This window comes from Hydra vulgaris, chromosome 07 (genome assembly GCF_038396675.1).
Source record: "Hydra vulgaris chromosome 07, alternate assembly HydraT2T_AEP".
Classification (NCBI taxonomy): Eukaryota; Metazoa; Cnidaria; class Hydrozoa; order Anthoathecata; family Hydridae; genus Hydra; species Hydra vulgaris.
In genome coordinates, this window is record NC_088926.1 from 31,751,950 (window position 1) to 31,770,000 (window position 18,051).

General features: G+C 27.7%; 2 protein-coding genes across 3 annotated transcripts in view; both read left to right on the forward strand.

Moving 5' to 3' along the window:
- Positions 1-18,051, forward strand: part of LOC101237339 (receptor-type tyrosine-protein phosphatase delta) — a 544,974-nt gene that overhangs the window by 480,661 nt on the left and 46,262 nt on the right. For both annotated transcript variants that reach the window (XM_065801637.1, XM_065801638.1), the window contains exons 29-30: positions 13,417-13,544; positions 13,765-13,943. In XM_065801637.1, the coding sequence (XP_065657709.1) occupies positions 13,417-13,544; positions 13,765-13,943 (307 nt within the window). The remainder of the gene's footprint in view (positions 1-13,416; positions 13,545-13,764; positions 13,944-18,051) is intronic.
- LOC136082200 (uncharacterized) lies at positions 2,268-4,390 on the forward strand. The gene is made up of 4 exons (XM_065800717.1): positions 2,268-2,533; positions 2,586-2,647; positions 2,790-3,086; positions 3,381-4,390. The coding sequence occupies exons 1-4, from the start codon at positions 2,268-2,270 to the stop codon at positions 3,929-3,931; spliced, it is 1,176 nt and encodes a 391-aa protein (XP_065656789.1). The 3' UTR covers positions 3,932-4,390.

An 18,051-nucleotide genomic window follows, 5' to 3' on the forward strand; every position in this document is an offset into this window, starting at 1 on the left:
GTTACTTTGAAGACCACGAGTATTAGTGAATGATAGGTTTAGAGAACTTGGTGATGATGATGGCTTTTTGTGTTTTATAGTTTTTGGTATTTTATTCATTTTTAAATTGTTTAATAGCCCAAGCAATTTGCATCATTACTATAGCCCAAGCAATTTGCCTCATTACAAGCCCAAGCAAATTGCCTCATTACTATTATTAAACCCTAAACTGTAACAAAAGGCTCCAAATGTGGCCTCCGTAATGCACACCAAATGTACAAACAGGGACACCATCCATGCGCAACATGGCACTGTTAATACTTTGATATTTTTCAACTGTTGATGGAATCAGCCTCACTGAGAGCTAGCACAGAATTCAGGAAACCTGACTACTAGCCAGCCTCAGAACCATAAAACTGAGTTTTAGAGCTGTACCCTCATTAGGAGATAATAGAATGAGTTGCCTAGTTATAAAAGCAGAGGCATAAGCAAAACCCATGCATTGAGTCAAGATCCTAAACTGGAAACAATTTATTAAAAATACATCTGCGCTAGCCTAATAGTTAAAGAAGGGGTGCGAGGCTGGTCAACAGATAGAATCTATTTACCCCTTAAGTCTTTGCCTAGGTGGCCTTCCACAAGACAGTAGTCGGATGCGTTTAACATCTGCCCAAGGTGAGTATTTTTATCGAGACACCATCTCTAGTCTTTACTCAACCAAGAGCCCAAAGGCAGGGGGTGTTTTAAGTTGGAGTTGACATCTCCTAGCCTTTGCCTAAAAAGGTGTTTCCTACAAGGCAGCAGGATATGAAGTAGATTGTACTGGGTTACATGTTACCAGTAGCAGGATAACCTGACCTGACAGTATACATGGTGTATTCATGCATATGTATACATGCATGTACACATCCATGTGGATATGTATACATGCATGTATGCATATGTATACATATGCATATATATGTATACATATGCATGTATGCATATGTATACATGCATGTGGATATGTATACATGCAGGATATGCATATGTATACATGTAGGATATGCCTGTATACATATGTATACATGCGGGATAACCTGACCTGACAATATACATATATATATATATATATATATATATATATATATATATATATATATATATATATATATATATATATATATGTATATATATATATATATTAGGGTGTTCCAAAAATACGAGAAAAAAAAAAAAAAAAGTTGTACACACCAAATTCTTTGTCTATACACTTATAGAAGACCACTAGTATTGAAAAAAGGTTTTTAAGATCACTTCAAGTGCTTACTGTAGAAATTTGAAAAAAGGGATTTTATTAAATATACTGATTTTTTTTAAACTCAAATATTTCCGCTTCTTCTAAATAAAAACTTACTCTTTTAACAATTCTAATAACTGTAGTTTTTTATAGTTTAAACATCTGTAATCATTAAAAAAAATATTGGTAGCTTTGTAGTAGGATATGGTGGCAACTCAATAACTTAGTATTATCACACTTTTCTTGATCACTGTTCTAAATATTAAGAACTTTTAAAAACAATATGTATATATATATATACTGATATGTTTTTAATACAATAATTATTTGAGTATTATTTTTGTACTTTTTTGACAATTAGTTGTTTTCTTTGCAATTATTGATTTTGAATAAACCAACTTTATCTTATTTAAAATATCGACTTGTGAATACACCAACTTTGAAAGCCGCAATCTTGAATAAATAAGGTAAACAAACTTAAGCCAATCGTTTTTTTCTGATAAAAAAACAACAAATCAAACTGTTACTCTTTACAAAAGAATATTTTGCGTAGTTTATTATTACAAATTAAATATTGATAAAAATTAATTATAAAAAAATTAAAATATATTTATGTTATGGCGAAAAGAAAGAAGACTGCTAAAATAAAAAAATCCAACTATAATGTTAATTTAAACCCGCGTCGACCACTTTACATTCTCAGAAGTCCAATTTCTGTTTTTCCCATACATCAACTACCAACAAATGGAACAGTTCTACGATATTATCAGTATGTTATTACAGAAAAAAGTAAAAGGTTCAAGTCTACTCAAGAAAATTTCTCTTGCAAAACAAAGAGTGGGAGTAGGGATATGGTTTGCCATGACAAAGATTTTTGTTATGAAAGTATGGAGATATGTTGCCTTAGAAAAGTTGTAAACATATGGAAATATGCTGGTTTTGGAAAGTATATAATTTCTGAAGTACAAATTGTTAAAAATTTATTAAACTAAATAAACTGTACATTTCTATGCGAAATACAAGTTATCTTTCCTGGAACACAATTACCAAAAAAAATCACGAAAATCGGTTTGAAGAATTTCTTGAGAATTTATTTGATATTTCTCAAAACAACATAGAAGATAAAATCAAATCAGATAAAGATATGCCAAGATCGAATGATGCAGTTATAGAAGATTTGGCTTTTCTTCAAGATCAAAGAACAATGAGGAGAGGTGTAATAAGTGATAAATATGACATTGATATGCAGCAAAGAGTTGAAAGGAGAATTAAAAGGTATGAAAGAATGAGATCTTATGAAGAAAAATGTATATTTTGGTTTGGATAGAAAAGTTGATTTTGAAATGGATGAAGTGATCTCTCATAACTCAGATGAATTTGAGGCATCAGGTAAATGATATCTCAAATTTTAACTTTAATTGAAAACTTTTAAATAATTATTCTTAATAATGGTTTAATTAAAATTTATATTTGCTTTATAAAGTAATTACTGCTTTTCGTTACTTAGGTTCTGCTGCTCACTAATCTTCAGTTTCTAGTGATAGTGATTTAGATTTTCAAGAAAGAGTTGAAACCCAGCTTCCAACACACACAAAGCTAAAGCGTCAAAAACACTCTAAGTTGGGCTGTTCAGAAATTGCAATAGAGTTTGACAGAGACAATCTTATATTAGCTACAACACCTGTTAGTGTTAGATGCGGAATCAGCATTCGCTCACAAACAATGTTTCTAGGAGCTGTTATTAAAGCATTAGGCGGAAATGTCAATGACTTAAATATATCTAGAAGCTCAGTAGCTAGAAGTAGATTCAAGTATATTGAAGATTTAGGTAGATTTGTTTACATTCAAAATATTTATATTCAGGGTGTTAGCTAGCCCAAAGGTGTATATTGGGGAATTCACAATGGTTTCAAAATTCCTAAAAATCAATGACTTTTTTTTTTGATTCTTATTTTGAGTTTTTTAGGACAGTTTCTTGAAAATTTCCAATATTTTCCTGAACAACAACAATAAATATTCCCAATACAGCAAAAACGTGGTATAATGTTTAATTTTGGCTAACACCCTGATATTAAAAAATTCAATAGTAGTTATAAAGAGAAATAAATTCTTTTTAATTTAGGTACCACCATCAGATCAAGCTATTACGAAGAAATGGCAGGAAAGAATTTGATCTTGCACTTTGACAGTAAGTTGGTAAAAGAAATAGAGGAAAAGTTAAAAATTACTGTTAAGAAGGAAAGGGTTGCTATATCTGTTACCAGTCCTGAATTTACTACAAAAGACAATCGCCTACTTGGAATTATACCTGTAGAGAGCACTAAAGGAAAAAATCAAGCCATTGTTATTCAAAACATTTTAGAGTACTTTGAAATAGCGGATAATATAATTGGAGTCTGTACTGATACTACATCAAGTAATACAGGTAGACTAAACGGAGCTATAATAATAATAAGTAGAATTCTTAATAAATGTTTGTTTTGGTTTATGTGTCGTCACCACATATATGAACTTCATATAAATCATGCAATACAGGCTATCACTAAAGTTAAATCTAAGGGTCCAAGTAAATCTATGTACTTGGCTTTTCAAAGAAACTGGGAAACTTCTCATGAATCTGTGAATTCAAGAGTTCCAGAACTGAAAATATTTGATTGGAACAAGCTCAAATAATAGGTAGCAAGCTTCACATCTTGGCGCTAGCAGCTAAAGATTATGCAAAGTATTCATTAGAGAATAAAATTTTTCCAAGAAATGACTATAATCACCTTGTAAAATATTTGGCTTTTTATCTTGGCGTCGAATCTGATAAGCTTAAAGAATTTAAAATTCATCAACCTGGAGCTTGTCACGAAGCAAGATTTATGGCGGATGCTTTGTATATTCTTTCACTAGAGATGACATCCACTGTTATAAGCTTTTTACCTGATGAAAATAAAAAAGAAATAGAAACATGTGCCTTTATTGTTGCTGTTTGTTATGCTCCATGGTACCTTAAATCTAGATGCGCTCAACACGCTGTACTTAATGATTTTAATGCTTTTAAAGCAGCATATGTTATCAAGGATGAATTTAATGCTGATATTGGTAATGCTTTGATTAAAAGTTTTCATAAACATTCGTGGTATCTTTCTCCAGAAATAGTTGTGTTTTCACTTGTTGATTCTCACTTGGAAATGTCTGTTAAGTATCAGATTTTGAATTCGTTAATTTCTTTTCCAGTTCCAGAGCAAAAAAATGTAAATATGGAAAAACCTAATCCAGTTTTAATCTTACCAAACAGCAAGCTTTCAGGACTTGTTACTGCTGATAGCTGGCTTATATTTGTACGCCTTGGAATCACAAATCAAGTTAAAGATTGGGTTTCTTCTCATCCCAACTTTTCAAAAACTGAATCATATGGTGTTTTTGAAGTTTTTGTTAAAGGACTTAGTGTAACTAATGACTGCGCTGAAAGAAACATTGGCTTAATAAACGACTTTTTTAAATATTCTCAAAAGGAAGAACAGTGCCAAAATATACTATTGATAGCAAGAGAGGAGAGAAAAAAAGTAACAAAGAATGTAACTCAAAAAGAACTTATAAATATTTAAAGCTCTCTATATGATAATATTAATATATATTAGTGGACAAAATAATCACACTGTTATTTATTTTATTTTGATATTTTGAAAAGCTAAAAAATAGAGATTTTGGAATTTTACAGTAATCACTTAAAATGATCTGAGAGTAATTTTTTAGCATGTATTTGTCTTCTGCCTTAGCATAGACAAGGAATTTTGGGTATACAAGGGGAGTTTTAAAAAAAGTGTTTTTTTGTATAATTTTGGGACACCCTAATATATATATATATATATGTGTATATATACATATATGTGTGTGTATATATACATATATGTTTGTGTATATATATATATATATATATATATATATATATATGTGTATATATATATATATATATATATATATATATATATATATATATATATATATATATATATATATATATATATATATATATATATATATATATATATATATATATATATATATATATAGTATGCCAAAAACATAATCGTGCACTTAAAAAAACATCATAATTTTAAAGATTGCATCAAAAAAATGAGTTTTCCGTCAAGTTTTTTTTAGAGATCTTATCAAGTATTGTTTTAAGGATTTGTTTGTGTATTGGATTATTAAATGCTTTTCAAACCTATTGAATTTTACACAATTGATATAATGATGCATAAAATTGACTGCAAAAAAAATAATCGTACAGTTCAAAAATGTCAAATTGATCAAATGTCATGGAAATAAGTATTGAGTGGAGCCTTCTTTAGCCTTGATGGCCAAATTTGATCAAATTTTTGATCTCTTTTGTTGTTATATTATCCCATGCCCTCATTATAGCTTCTTTCAAGTTGTCTTTGCGTCTAAATGCTCTTTTGCCACTTTTCTATCCAAAATATACCGCTAATTTTCTATAGGATTCAATTTAAATACACAAACAAACTCTTAAAACAATACTTGATAAGATCAAAAAAAAACTTTTAAACATTTTAACGGACAACCCATATTTTTGATGCAATCTTTAAAATTATGATTTTTTTTTAAGTGTACGATTATTTTTTTTGCATACTGTTTATATAGTATATATATATATATATATATATATATATATATATATATATATATATATATATATATATATATATATATATATATATATATATATATATATATATATATATATATATATATATATATATATATATATATATAGTTATATATACAGATCTCGCTCATCTCAGTCTCAGAAATCTTGGTCATTTTTCTATATCAGAATCTTGGTCTTGGAATACCGAGAAAATAAATGTGAAAATATAAAACTAAGATTACTGAAAATTATTGAAAACCTTCAAAATTTAAGCTTTCGTTTTTTAATGAGAGAAGAGTCAAAGCGTTTTTAAGTAGACATGAGTCCTCAGCATAAATTTTCTCACATGGAACTATTTTTCATGTATTTCTCCAAAGGAAAGAGGTGAAAAATAAAAAGCGCTAATTTTGAAGATTTTTAATACTTTTCAGTATTCTCAGTTTTAATGTTTTTAAAAATCGTAAAAGTTGTAATTGCAGTGCAGTCTCATTTATGATTCCGTTGATAATGAGATTTGTTGCATAAAGAGATGTAAAAATATATTAAATAAAAAGACTGTATTAAACTAAAAAGTGTTTATTAAATTTATTCATAAAAAAATTATTTTAATTTATGACCAATTGGTATAGCAACTGCAACTTTAATGATTTTTAAAACAAATTCACGCTCATTTATGGAAGTTCCATCAACATAGCCATGTCCCTTCTGCCGACAAATCTGAAAAATCAAGGCATCATCAATCTCGCTCAAAAATGATTGACTTATTTTTTAATGTAAAACTAACATTGATTAAGGATATTACATTGATTGAGGAAACATGACTGAGGAAGCATGATTTGTATCGCTGTCGACATTGACTGAGGACATTGTTGCTAAGCTAGGATCTAATATTGGACTTAGTTTCAACCAAGTTGCAAATCCATTGGTACAAAAGCTGATTGAAAATTACACAAAGTTTGAAGCTCCCAAAAATGTCGAGAGAGTTTGTCAGACAATTTATAACTCATTAGCGTATGCAAGGGACAAAGTGATGAAGGAAATAACGCTGATAAAATCCAATGGAGGAAAGTTTGTCTATGTGAGTGATAAGGCAACATTTAAACAAATAAAAGTTATGGACATCCATATTTTTGAACCCAACAATTACTATCAAAATCTTGGTATGATCGAAATGGGAAATGTTGTGGAAATTGCATCTGAAGCTCATCAGGCAGTCAAACAGGCTCCCAATGATTCTAAGTTACATCTTCTTGCTTCCTTAAAATGTCGAACAACTTCAAACTTTGTTCTAAAGCTCAAAGACACACCTAGAAAAAAAAGAGAATCCAATGTTTGACAACAAATCCAAGTCACTGATCCTAATGATTTTACTGCTGATGAATTTAACAGCTACATTACGACCGGATTCAAATCAGAAAAGTTATGCATGTTAGAAAATGTGAAATTAATCAAGCCAACATCAATTCAATGTGAACAAAAATTTTCAATTTCAAGCAACCACCGTAGTGAGAAATGGGAGAGAATGACAGATGCAACTTAGAATGACTTGAGTCTTTTGAAAAGTTTTTTCAAGAGTCAACATTACTTTGATAAATGTAGAAAACTTATGGTATATAATAATAATAAAAAATTTTAAAACACAATTTTTTTGGAAAATTTCAGTTTATTTTAATAGTTTTTATATTTTTGAAAAAATCTCGGTTTTATCTCAGTTTCATACGAGATCTCGTCTCAGAAAAATATTGTCTCTTATGGACCAAGAACCGAGACAAAAAAAAACCAAGATTCTGAAAATATAAGTGTGATTATGAACTGCAATTGCTTTTCACACCTTTGCAATTAGTTTTTTTTTTTTTTTTTTTTTTTTGTTAATTTTTTTTTCTTTTCTACTTTAGCATTTTTTCTTGGCCATTCTTAAAAGCAATGTTTTTGTCTAGGTTTTTTATTAGGGGTCATAAAGTACATCACGCTAAATTTATCTTTTGAATAAAAGTGTGATTTTTGCTCTCTTTGCAGAGATTATATTCAACATAAAGCGCTTTGAATTTTAATTACTTTAAATCTCTGTGTGGAAGCCAATATTATTTTAGAGATATTTAGTTTACTGAATGGATAAAGTACATCACAAGTAAATTTACATTTAAAGTATATCAAAACAACCACTTAGTTGAGTAATCATAGTTTACTACAGTAACTTCCAGTTACTCAACTATTAAATTTAATTAACATACTCAAAGAATCAAAAAAGTAGTCATATAAATGTTTTTGTTTCTATCGTATATGTTGTTAACACATAATATAAGCTTCTAACTGAAAATTATTTTAACAAAAAATCTTGAATAGAATATAAAAAATGTGATACCGTTTTTTTATATTTTATATAAAGCAATATCAAGATCAAATATTTTCTATAAATACGCAAGTTGTTTTTAGGAATTTTATTTAAAAAGAAATCTACCTGAACAAAAGAATTATAGTCCTAAAATTCTCTTATTCAAATAACTTTTTGATTGAAATTTGAAATTGAAAAAAAAAATTAATAAAATTGAAAAAATGCTCAATAGTTATAAATTTAATTCAGCAGCATCAGTAATACCCAGTCCGTAATACCCAGCATAGCGAAAATCGTTGCTGAAAGTTAAGCGTATATCTAGCTTCAGTAACAATATCAGATTTAGAACGCAGTGTAAATGTAGAAGAAATTTTTATTTAAATCATAAACATTTTGAATAGTTAATTATATATTGTGTCTTGAAAATAGTTTTAAAAGTAGAAACATTCTATTGCAAACATTAAACCACTGATTGCTCAAGTTAAAAAAAAAATTAAATTATAAAAAATTGTAATTAATAAATTATTTTACTTCTTTTAAAAGAAATATTTATTTAAAAAAATAGTTTAACCATATTCTTGTACTTAAGGAAATATAATTCGATTTATTAAACCAAATTTTTTTGCTTTACTTTTTGTGGCAAAACAATTTATATGAAAACATCATTTATACTAATTTATTATTATTTTATCAAAATAATTTATACTAATTTATTATTGCTCTGTTTTTTAAGAACATTGAGCGTAATATATATTTGTTTCAAAAAAATTTATATATAATATAAGTCATTAAACCAACTTGTAAAATAATTTATATACTACATATTGTTATAGAGACAGGGTCGTACCCTGGTGGAGTTGTCAGGTGCAATCGAACCCCCTTTTTGTACCAAGTGGTCTTTGTTTCACGCAAATTTGGTTATAAAAAACTTTATATAAAAATATTTATTTTTATATAAAGTTTATTTAGCAAAATATTTATTTTTTACTCTAAATTTCTTAGTTTTACAACAACGAACCCCCCTAAAAAACCTTGCAGTACTGCCCCGAGAGAATTGTTTGGAATTTTCCAGAATATTGTATAACATTATGCTTTCGAGAAGCTCTTGCAGAGTTGTAAAATTTTTATTAGCTATTTTGCAGTGTGGTATAAACTGATATATAAGTGAGGTGTTCAAAGCAAATAGTTAAGTTTAAATTAGCTCAATTTTGTGTCAAGACTATTATTGCCTAATTGAAAGAGATCTTGTATCATTTGGTGAGCTACATTGATATTTGTGCTTTATATACAAACATATAACTGTGCATATAATATTTAATTAGTGTCTCATTAACAGTTTTTATAATTTGTTACGTGTTTGATATTTACATTTAGGCCTTTTCTGTTAAGGTTGGTGAGTAGAATGTAACATGTTGTTTAAAAAGAGCTCTTTAACACTAAGAAGAAGTAAGAAACTTGGATAAAGAACTTAATCTAGCTTCAAGAGCCATCATAAAGAGGCAAAGTGGCAATTTAAGAAGCATCCTTAAGTGAAAGGAGTCACATGTGCCAGATTTTTGTTTAGCTTAAAGCCCTATGGAGTATTGAACTTTCCACATGATCAAGTCATTTGTGCAAAATTATCAAAGCTTTTGAAAGACTACGAGACCTGCAGAAAGAAACAAAACTTTAGTGCATTGAATGAACTGTTTTCCAGGGGAATGAAAACCTATATGAACTGCAAATTAAGTGCAAAGGCCAGGTTGGTTATTTCACTGGCAAACCTGCTAGTGCCAAAACCATCCACCATCCAAGCGAAAGAAGGTAATCAAAGCGACATTGTTCACAGTTACCAGCTCAGCGCCTCCTGATTTTTTTGAAAGTAGCATGGACTCCAACTCATATGAATACACTTCTTAAGATGATGAAATTGCAACATCAACGAGCAAAAGAAAGCATAAACCAACACGCATTGCACCTTGTTACAACCTCAAAGCTGTCTTCCCACGAAGCAGCAAAGGTGTGTCGCCAGTTTTCTGGTGAAGACATTGATATCCCAGCCCTTGCGCTTAAATTGAAAAATGGGAAAGCTCGAGCAATCCTCTAATGCATAATGAGAAGAAACACACTATGTATTGGAGGAATTCAAACTGTAGGCTGAATTCCTCTAACGCATTATGAAACCCTTTTAACGATGCAACAACTGTAAATAATGGCAAGAAGACAGGCGTTGTTGTTTGGCAGCACCAAATGTTTGAGGATAAAGGTTAACCTAAACCCAAGTTCATGAGTTTCCAACACCATGTGCTAGATTGTATTCTTTGCATTGTCAAGTACGATAAGCTCAATGGATTGACTAAATCACCAAACATTGAGTACTTCTTTTTGAAGAATTTGATGTGCAACTATGATAAATTGAAATCAGCCTTCGGCAATGGTAAAAATGAGAATTAGAAAACAGGCGGCTGGAGAGACGACACGAAGTTTCTTTACCATCTCACTTGTGTTATCCGTCACCACACTGAGATAAATGAGATTTGCAAATGAGTAATCCCAAATATCAGTAATGCGCGCTGTATCTCTCAAACCATTATAGCCCTTCTTGCATTTATTCTGATGCCTGAAATCTGTAACAGGCTACACAAAAATCCTTGATGACCCTATAAAATGTTGCATATATATGACTCTGAAGCTTGTGTTTAATTTTGTAACTGCTTAATGGGACCTAAAAAATTAGGCAAAAAATTTAATAAATAAAAAGTTTTAAGTCATTTTGTGCGTGTCATTTTTTTTATCAAATCACCTTAAAAGTAAGATTTTATCTAGTTTTTAATAAAAGCTCATCAAATGATACAAGGAAATAAGATTGTAAAAAAGTCATCACTCTAATATATGTATATATATTTTTATATGTATTTAAAAGTATATGTAGGGTAGATTAGGATAATATGAGCACCTTTAAGCAAAAATTGGAATATTTTCAAAAATAATTATGTTGGATCCAAAATTTTTGCGAATAAACAATTTTTAGGGATCCATTCTCATAATCCCTAAAAATTGTTTATTCACAATATTCATGATATTTGGGCACTCAAAATTTTTTCTTAAAAACACAGAGGTTTTAAAAAAAGTAGCAAAAGTGTTCATATGACCCAGACCACTTGGTAATATAAGCACTTTAAATTAGCTCAAAAAAATAACATTAAGTAAAAAATAACAACCTGACAATTACAACTAATTTTTGGAACATAATGTGTTGTTATTAACAAAGCTTATCATTAAAAGATCAAATTTTAAGCCACTTTTTGTTGAAACAATGCTGCTATGTTTTCCCTGAAAAAAATTTATTATTATTATTTATCGTTATTTTTTCAATTTTATTAACTTAAACCTTTGAACGATAAAAATTCAAATTTTTTGAATTTAAATTACAGAAAAATATTTAGTATTGTTAAGATATTAAAAATTTTTGCTGTGTTTTGCTTTTATGAAAGAAGCAATTAAAACCACTGTTTTAACCAAACCGCTATTTTAGGTAATTTCAATGAAAAACACTGGGTAATTTGAGCATACTCATAATACCCAAAAAGTAGATTGGATCTTTAGCAAACATATTTTTCTTTATGAAAAAATTAATTTCATTATTTAGCACCAAAATTCTGCGCCACAGATTTATTCATGCGTTGATGATATTATTTTAAACAACGCAAAAAATTTAATAGTGTTTTAAGATAAAAGATAATATAATATATAATAATAGATAATAGAATTTATAGTAATAGCTGCTAATTACTGCATATAAATTTAGGCTAATTATACTGATTTCTGTTATCACCACATAAAGTCGATTCAAAAAATACAAAGCAACTTTAACTTCACTGCTTACATCTAAGAAATCTTTAAGTATGCTTATGTTACCAAGGTTCTCATACTATCCTAATCTACCCTACATATATTTTTATATGTATATATCTTTATATACATATAAAATGCAAGAATATAAGCAGCCATATTGTTATAAGTAGCCATATTGTTATAAGCAGCCATATTGTTATAAGCAGCCACATTGTTATAAGCAGACATATTGTTATAAGTAGCCATATTGTTAAAAGCAGCCATTTTGTTAAAAAAATAATTAACTATTAGAGTTATGGATAGTCAAAACTTATAGAAAAGTCTTTCTTTTTTTTTTTTACTTTTATTTCTAATAAAATAAAAAGAACAAATAGACAAGTAGAAATAATAAACAAAATTATTTAGTCAAAACCAATTATTATGTTTTTTTTGAATGTAAACAAAAACAACTTTGTTTTAAAAATCTTTTAAGTATAAATATCCTTTTTTTCAATAACCTATAAATTAATTTAAAGTTTAATAGTGTTTCAATACTTGACTTGATTTTTTGTGCATATTTATTCAGACTTTTTGAATACATTTAAAAATTATAAAAATATTGAAGCAATCAGTTACTGAAAAATATTGACACACGCAATTACTGAAAAATATTGAAACAAGTAGTTATTGAAATAGAGATAACCAAAAATAAGTGTATTAACTAACAAAATATAGTTAGGGGGTTAGCTTGTATTCTTGAAAATAATCACATTATAGCAAACAACTTCCTTTTTTGTTAATATTATTTTATTTTGTTACTTTAAAATGGCTGCACGTTTAATGTTTATGTATGAACAAAATACCAATATTGTGTCAACCCCATCTGTTGTTTTTTTGCATGTAATTTGTGTAATTTGTGTCGAGTATAGTAGTGCGATGGTTAAAACATTTGACATGAGACTTCTAAAAGGTTTACAGGCTCTAACTATTTCCTTAATGATATTGTTCCTTATATTTTCTTCTATAAAAATTATTTGTTTATCAAAAATTGTGTTGAGGGAGAAGTAGAAATGAGTAGCTTTTTTAATTTAAAAAATTTCATAGTAGCAGCCCACTGGCATTTAGGAGGTGAAAATAAATTAAATAGAATAACACCGACCTTGGGAAGGTGAATAATTTATATTATTGTATATTGTTTTATATTATTGTATATTATTTGATATTAAAATATCTAAACTGATAACTAATCACTTATAATTTAACTGATATTAATAGTTAAGTTATAATCATTTATTGACATTTTTTACTTTATTTATTTATTGTAATTTTAATTTTTGTTAAATATATTAATTTAAGAAGACAAAAAAGAAGATTACCTTACAAAAAAGAGGAAGAAAATACAAAACTTGTACCACTTGCTTTTAAAAATCCTTCATTTCAAACTGATGATGAGAAGCAACAATCTTTAGAAAAGAAACCTTGTGGTAGTTTTTTCTTTATTTTTATTTTAGGAATTTTTATTTTTATTTTTGGAAAATTTTTCAATTTCAAATCACACTTTGAAAATTCATGCTTTTTTATGTTTGTTTTTTTTAATGTTTTTTTTCTTTTTAATTTTTTATTTCATTTTCAATTTTTATTATTAATTTTTATTTTTTTTATTTCATTTTTATTTATTTCATTTTTATGTTCAAATTATTTTAGTTATAGTCCCAAAAGTTGAAAAACTTGAGGTGAAAATACTTGAAAAAAACGAGGGGAAAAAGCCACCTGAAGCAATTGTTATTGATTCTAGTCATCCACCAATCAGCTTGAAAGATTTTGCAAAGCATTGGGATTGGTTACAAAAAGATAGTAATTGTGCTCTTTCAGAAGAATACAAAGTAAATATTTTTTTATTTCTATTTTCGATACTGGAGTCTTCAGTGTTATGAATTTTCATAAAGTTCCATGTGTACATTGGCAAGAGAAAGGGAAAAAGAATACATGATACATGTTTAATAACTTGTTTTTGATTTTGATTTTTAAGTTTAAGCAATTTCAAAGAGTCTTTTTCTTAAAAACTAGAATGCCAGGGTTATCATGATATTCATGGTACCATGACCACATGATACAATGACTACCTAGACATTAAGTTAAGTAAATGAATACCACGATTCATGTTTGTTATGATATTCATGGAAGTCATGATATTCATAGTTGTCATGATATTCATGGTAGTTGTGGTATTCATGGTCTTCATATTATTCATGTAGTCATGATATTTTATATAAATCCACTTATTTGCATTGTAAATTATATATCTGTAATAATGTTGTGTCTAATATAGTAACCATAGTTGTCACGTAAAATCATTGTAATTGCCACAGCTATTCAAGCTAACTTTTCTAGTTAATGGTTTGGTCATACTTTACATCTGTTTTGTGTAACTTTAATTATTATCACTATTATTATAATTATACTTAATTTGTTGTAATCAAACCTGTTAATTTATTATTTGAAATAAACTCTGTACCTGAGAGCCAACTTGTCTTGACTTAAAAACTTTTAAATTTATGAACAAAATATAACTAAACTTATTATTAAATATACGATCTTTTTAATTAAAGTATTAAGTATATTATACTTATTAGATTTATAAATTAGATTTTTTGTAACATTTCTAATTAAAAAGATCATATATTTAATAATAAGTTTAGTTATATCTTGTTCATAAATTTAAAAATTTTTAAGTTAAGACAAGTCTTTTTAAGTTAAGACAAAAATTTTTATAAGTTAAGACAAGTCTTTTTAAGTTAAGACAAAAATTTTAAGTTAAGACAAGCTCTCAGGTACAGAACTGTTGATTTATTATTATCATACCTAACTTGTTTAACTGTTTTAAAATGTGAACTCCAGCAAACAGTACATATGAAAGAATAAAATTTACAGTTTTATTCCTAATTTGAAGATTTTTGAAAATGTATATTGAAGTTCATGATAATTATTAAATTAGTAAAGCTGATTAGAATTGAACAGCATTTCTCTACAGGACAGTTGCAAGGGACTGGGCTCAATTAAGTATTAACAAGTGTTCAGTAAAAATTATTAAAATTTATAAAATCCCTAAGTTTTTAAGTTAAATAAAAAGTATTTATTCCAATATTAGTTTCAATATTAAGTTTTTTCTTTCAGTTTATTTTTCTAATTTTTGAGATGAATTGACTTGGAAGGTTTTTTGCCAGATTCTCATTGACTTTTTTGAGGCTTTTATTAATGCTAATACAAAGTTGTTTCATATATTTTGCTTGCCAGTGCTTTACATAGACCATTGGTTTTAAAATATTTTTAAAATTCTCAATTTGGCAACACTCAGGGATCTTTGGCAGGTTATCTACTTTGGACATATAACTTATGGTCAAAGAGTGTCATTACTTTTTTGGCATTATGTGATGAAACTAGGTCATGTCAAAATAGATATTGGTTATCATTATGATATTCTTTAATAAGATACTCGTCATACATAAGGTAGTAGTAGTTGATTTACGTAAAATGTTTTATATTTTTGGACTGCAGAAAACAACGTATTGTTTTGATACCTCTTTATCTGAAATTCACAACCAGACAAGCATTTTTTGGTTAAATTTTGTTTTACCCAGGCATGACTTTTTTTAATGTGTTTTTGTAAAAAATTGCCAGTGATTGTGCTGTGAGTCGAATGAAATAAGACTTATCATCAATGATGCCCACATTCCTTCCAGATTCTGATACAGGCAATCGTATCTTTAACAAATTTTTTCTTGCTGATTTTTTTTATTATATGGCAACTGATGCTTTTTTATTTTATTTATTTTTATTAATTTTTTTCAAGTAATTAGTTCTTGGTGTGCTACATTTAAATTTGTGAGCAGCATGCCTTTAGGAAACTCTCATATAATTAGCAAACATGATTTTGAGGCATGTTATGTTTTTTTATTTATTTTTTGGCTACTCGACCACCTCCATTGATTCTTTTATAGTAATAGACATTTAGAGACATAGCACTCTAAATTGTGTCTAAAATGGTTTGTCTAATTATATTTTCTATTTTAAAATGTTTAAGGATGAACTGTTTTTATCTAATCTTTTATTTAAAAATGATGTAGAATTTGTTCTTTTATTGTTTTGATGTCATTTTCTTAGAAATGTGCAATTTTTGTACAAAATACAATATATATAAAGAGTGTTAAACCTGTAACAAAATATCTAAATTCAATAAAGCTTGTGGGTGTACAATTTTTTGATCTTCAAATCTTTTATGGATTTTTATTAAACACCAATTGCAATGCTGTATCATGCACAGTGATGCAGTGTGAATAATGTGTTCTTTAATGTGTGTGGTTGACACGCATGGCAACAGATTTGATTAATTATTTTTAGTTTAACTTTTTTAGGTAAAATTTATACACTGATTAAATGCATAAATGTTGTTTAGTCAGTGGGTCAAGAAATTGAGTCTTGTTTTTTGTTACTCTGATGATTATTGATTATGATATTGATCTGATTATATTGTGCTTTCTTCTTGTTACTCTGATGAAGATATGCATTCTATGTAACAGGAGAGACTCGGGCATGTAAGCTTTTATTCTTTTTTTTTTAAGTGTGTTCTAGTTGTTCTCAATAGTTGATTTTAAGTCTAGTGTGACCATGATTTTCTTTTTCTTGTGAAGCATCTACTGCTAGTCATAATCTTTTTTTTCATCTTTTTTTACTAGAACACTATTGATAATAACTAGAACACTATTGAGAACAACTAGAACACTATTGAAAAAAATTGTCTTATGTAATCATTTCTAGAAATTAATGCACGAATATATTGTCTAATGTTAATGGTCTAATTCTTAGATAACTAAACTTTTAGTTTTATTATAGAAGTTTGATTTTGAAGATTTTTGGAAGTTTTTTAAAAATACCACTCATCCTAACATCCCATAGAATTAGAATAACCCATTGCTAGATATCCATTTCTACTTAAACTTTTCTAAAGCTTCTAAAGGTCCTGAAAACAGCTGTATCACAGCCTAACTATGATCTAGTTAGTTTTCTTACTATTTTAAGCAAAGTTTCTAAATTTTTAACTAGCAAGCTTTTGATATTTTATCTTGAGTTCAATTACTTAATTTCTTACTATAAATATAGATTTTAATCCTCTGGTTATATTGCTAATTTATTAATACATTCATAATAATAGAAAAGTTCAATCATTCATTAGATGAAAGCAGTGAGTATCATGGAGTCAAAGATGGAAGCAGTGAGGCAATGGCTATTGCTCTTGACATATTAAAGACTTAAAATTAAGTCTGAGTTGCTTTTTATTTTTTATTATTTATAAGCTCCTTCATATTTTAACTCAAAACTATTTCTAACAATGTTTACTGTAAACAACTACTGCAAGACTATCAGCATATTGATGAATGACAACCCTCTCACAAAAGAAGAGTGACATTTTGAAATGATTAAACAAATAGGTTATAATTATTTTATTCGAAAGTTAAATAAATATGATTTAATGAATAATTTATTTTTTATTCATATCTTTAACTTAATCTGAGTTATAAACAAAACATAAAAAAAAATTTTATGGGTGGTGTTGTCATATGCATGTGAGGCTTATATCACCATTAATAATTTTTTTCAAAAAATGATATTTCCTTAAAATTATTTTAGTTGAAAGCAACAAGTTTATGATGTTCCTTGAGCTAAACAATCATACTACTTAAAAAAAAGTTTTTCAAAAATGTAGTATTTACATAACAGTAATCACCAAAATATAAAAGGGTTATGCTATTAGACTACTTTTCCCTATTTCTATCAACCACTGGGGTACCATAAATTATTCTTTTTGGTCCTGTGCTCTCATCTATAATAATATATAATATCTTTAATATATAATCTATAATAATATAATAGTTCTTCTCATTGAAATGGCTATATTTTCTGATGGCGCAATTGTGTACTCCAGTCTTAATAATA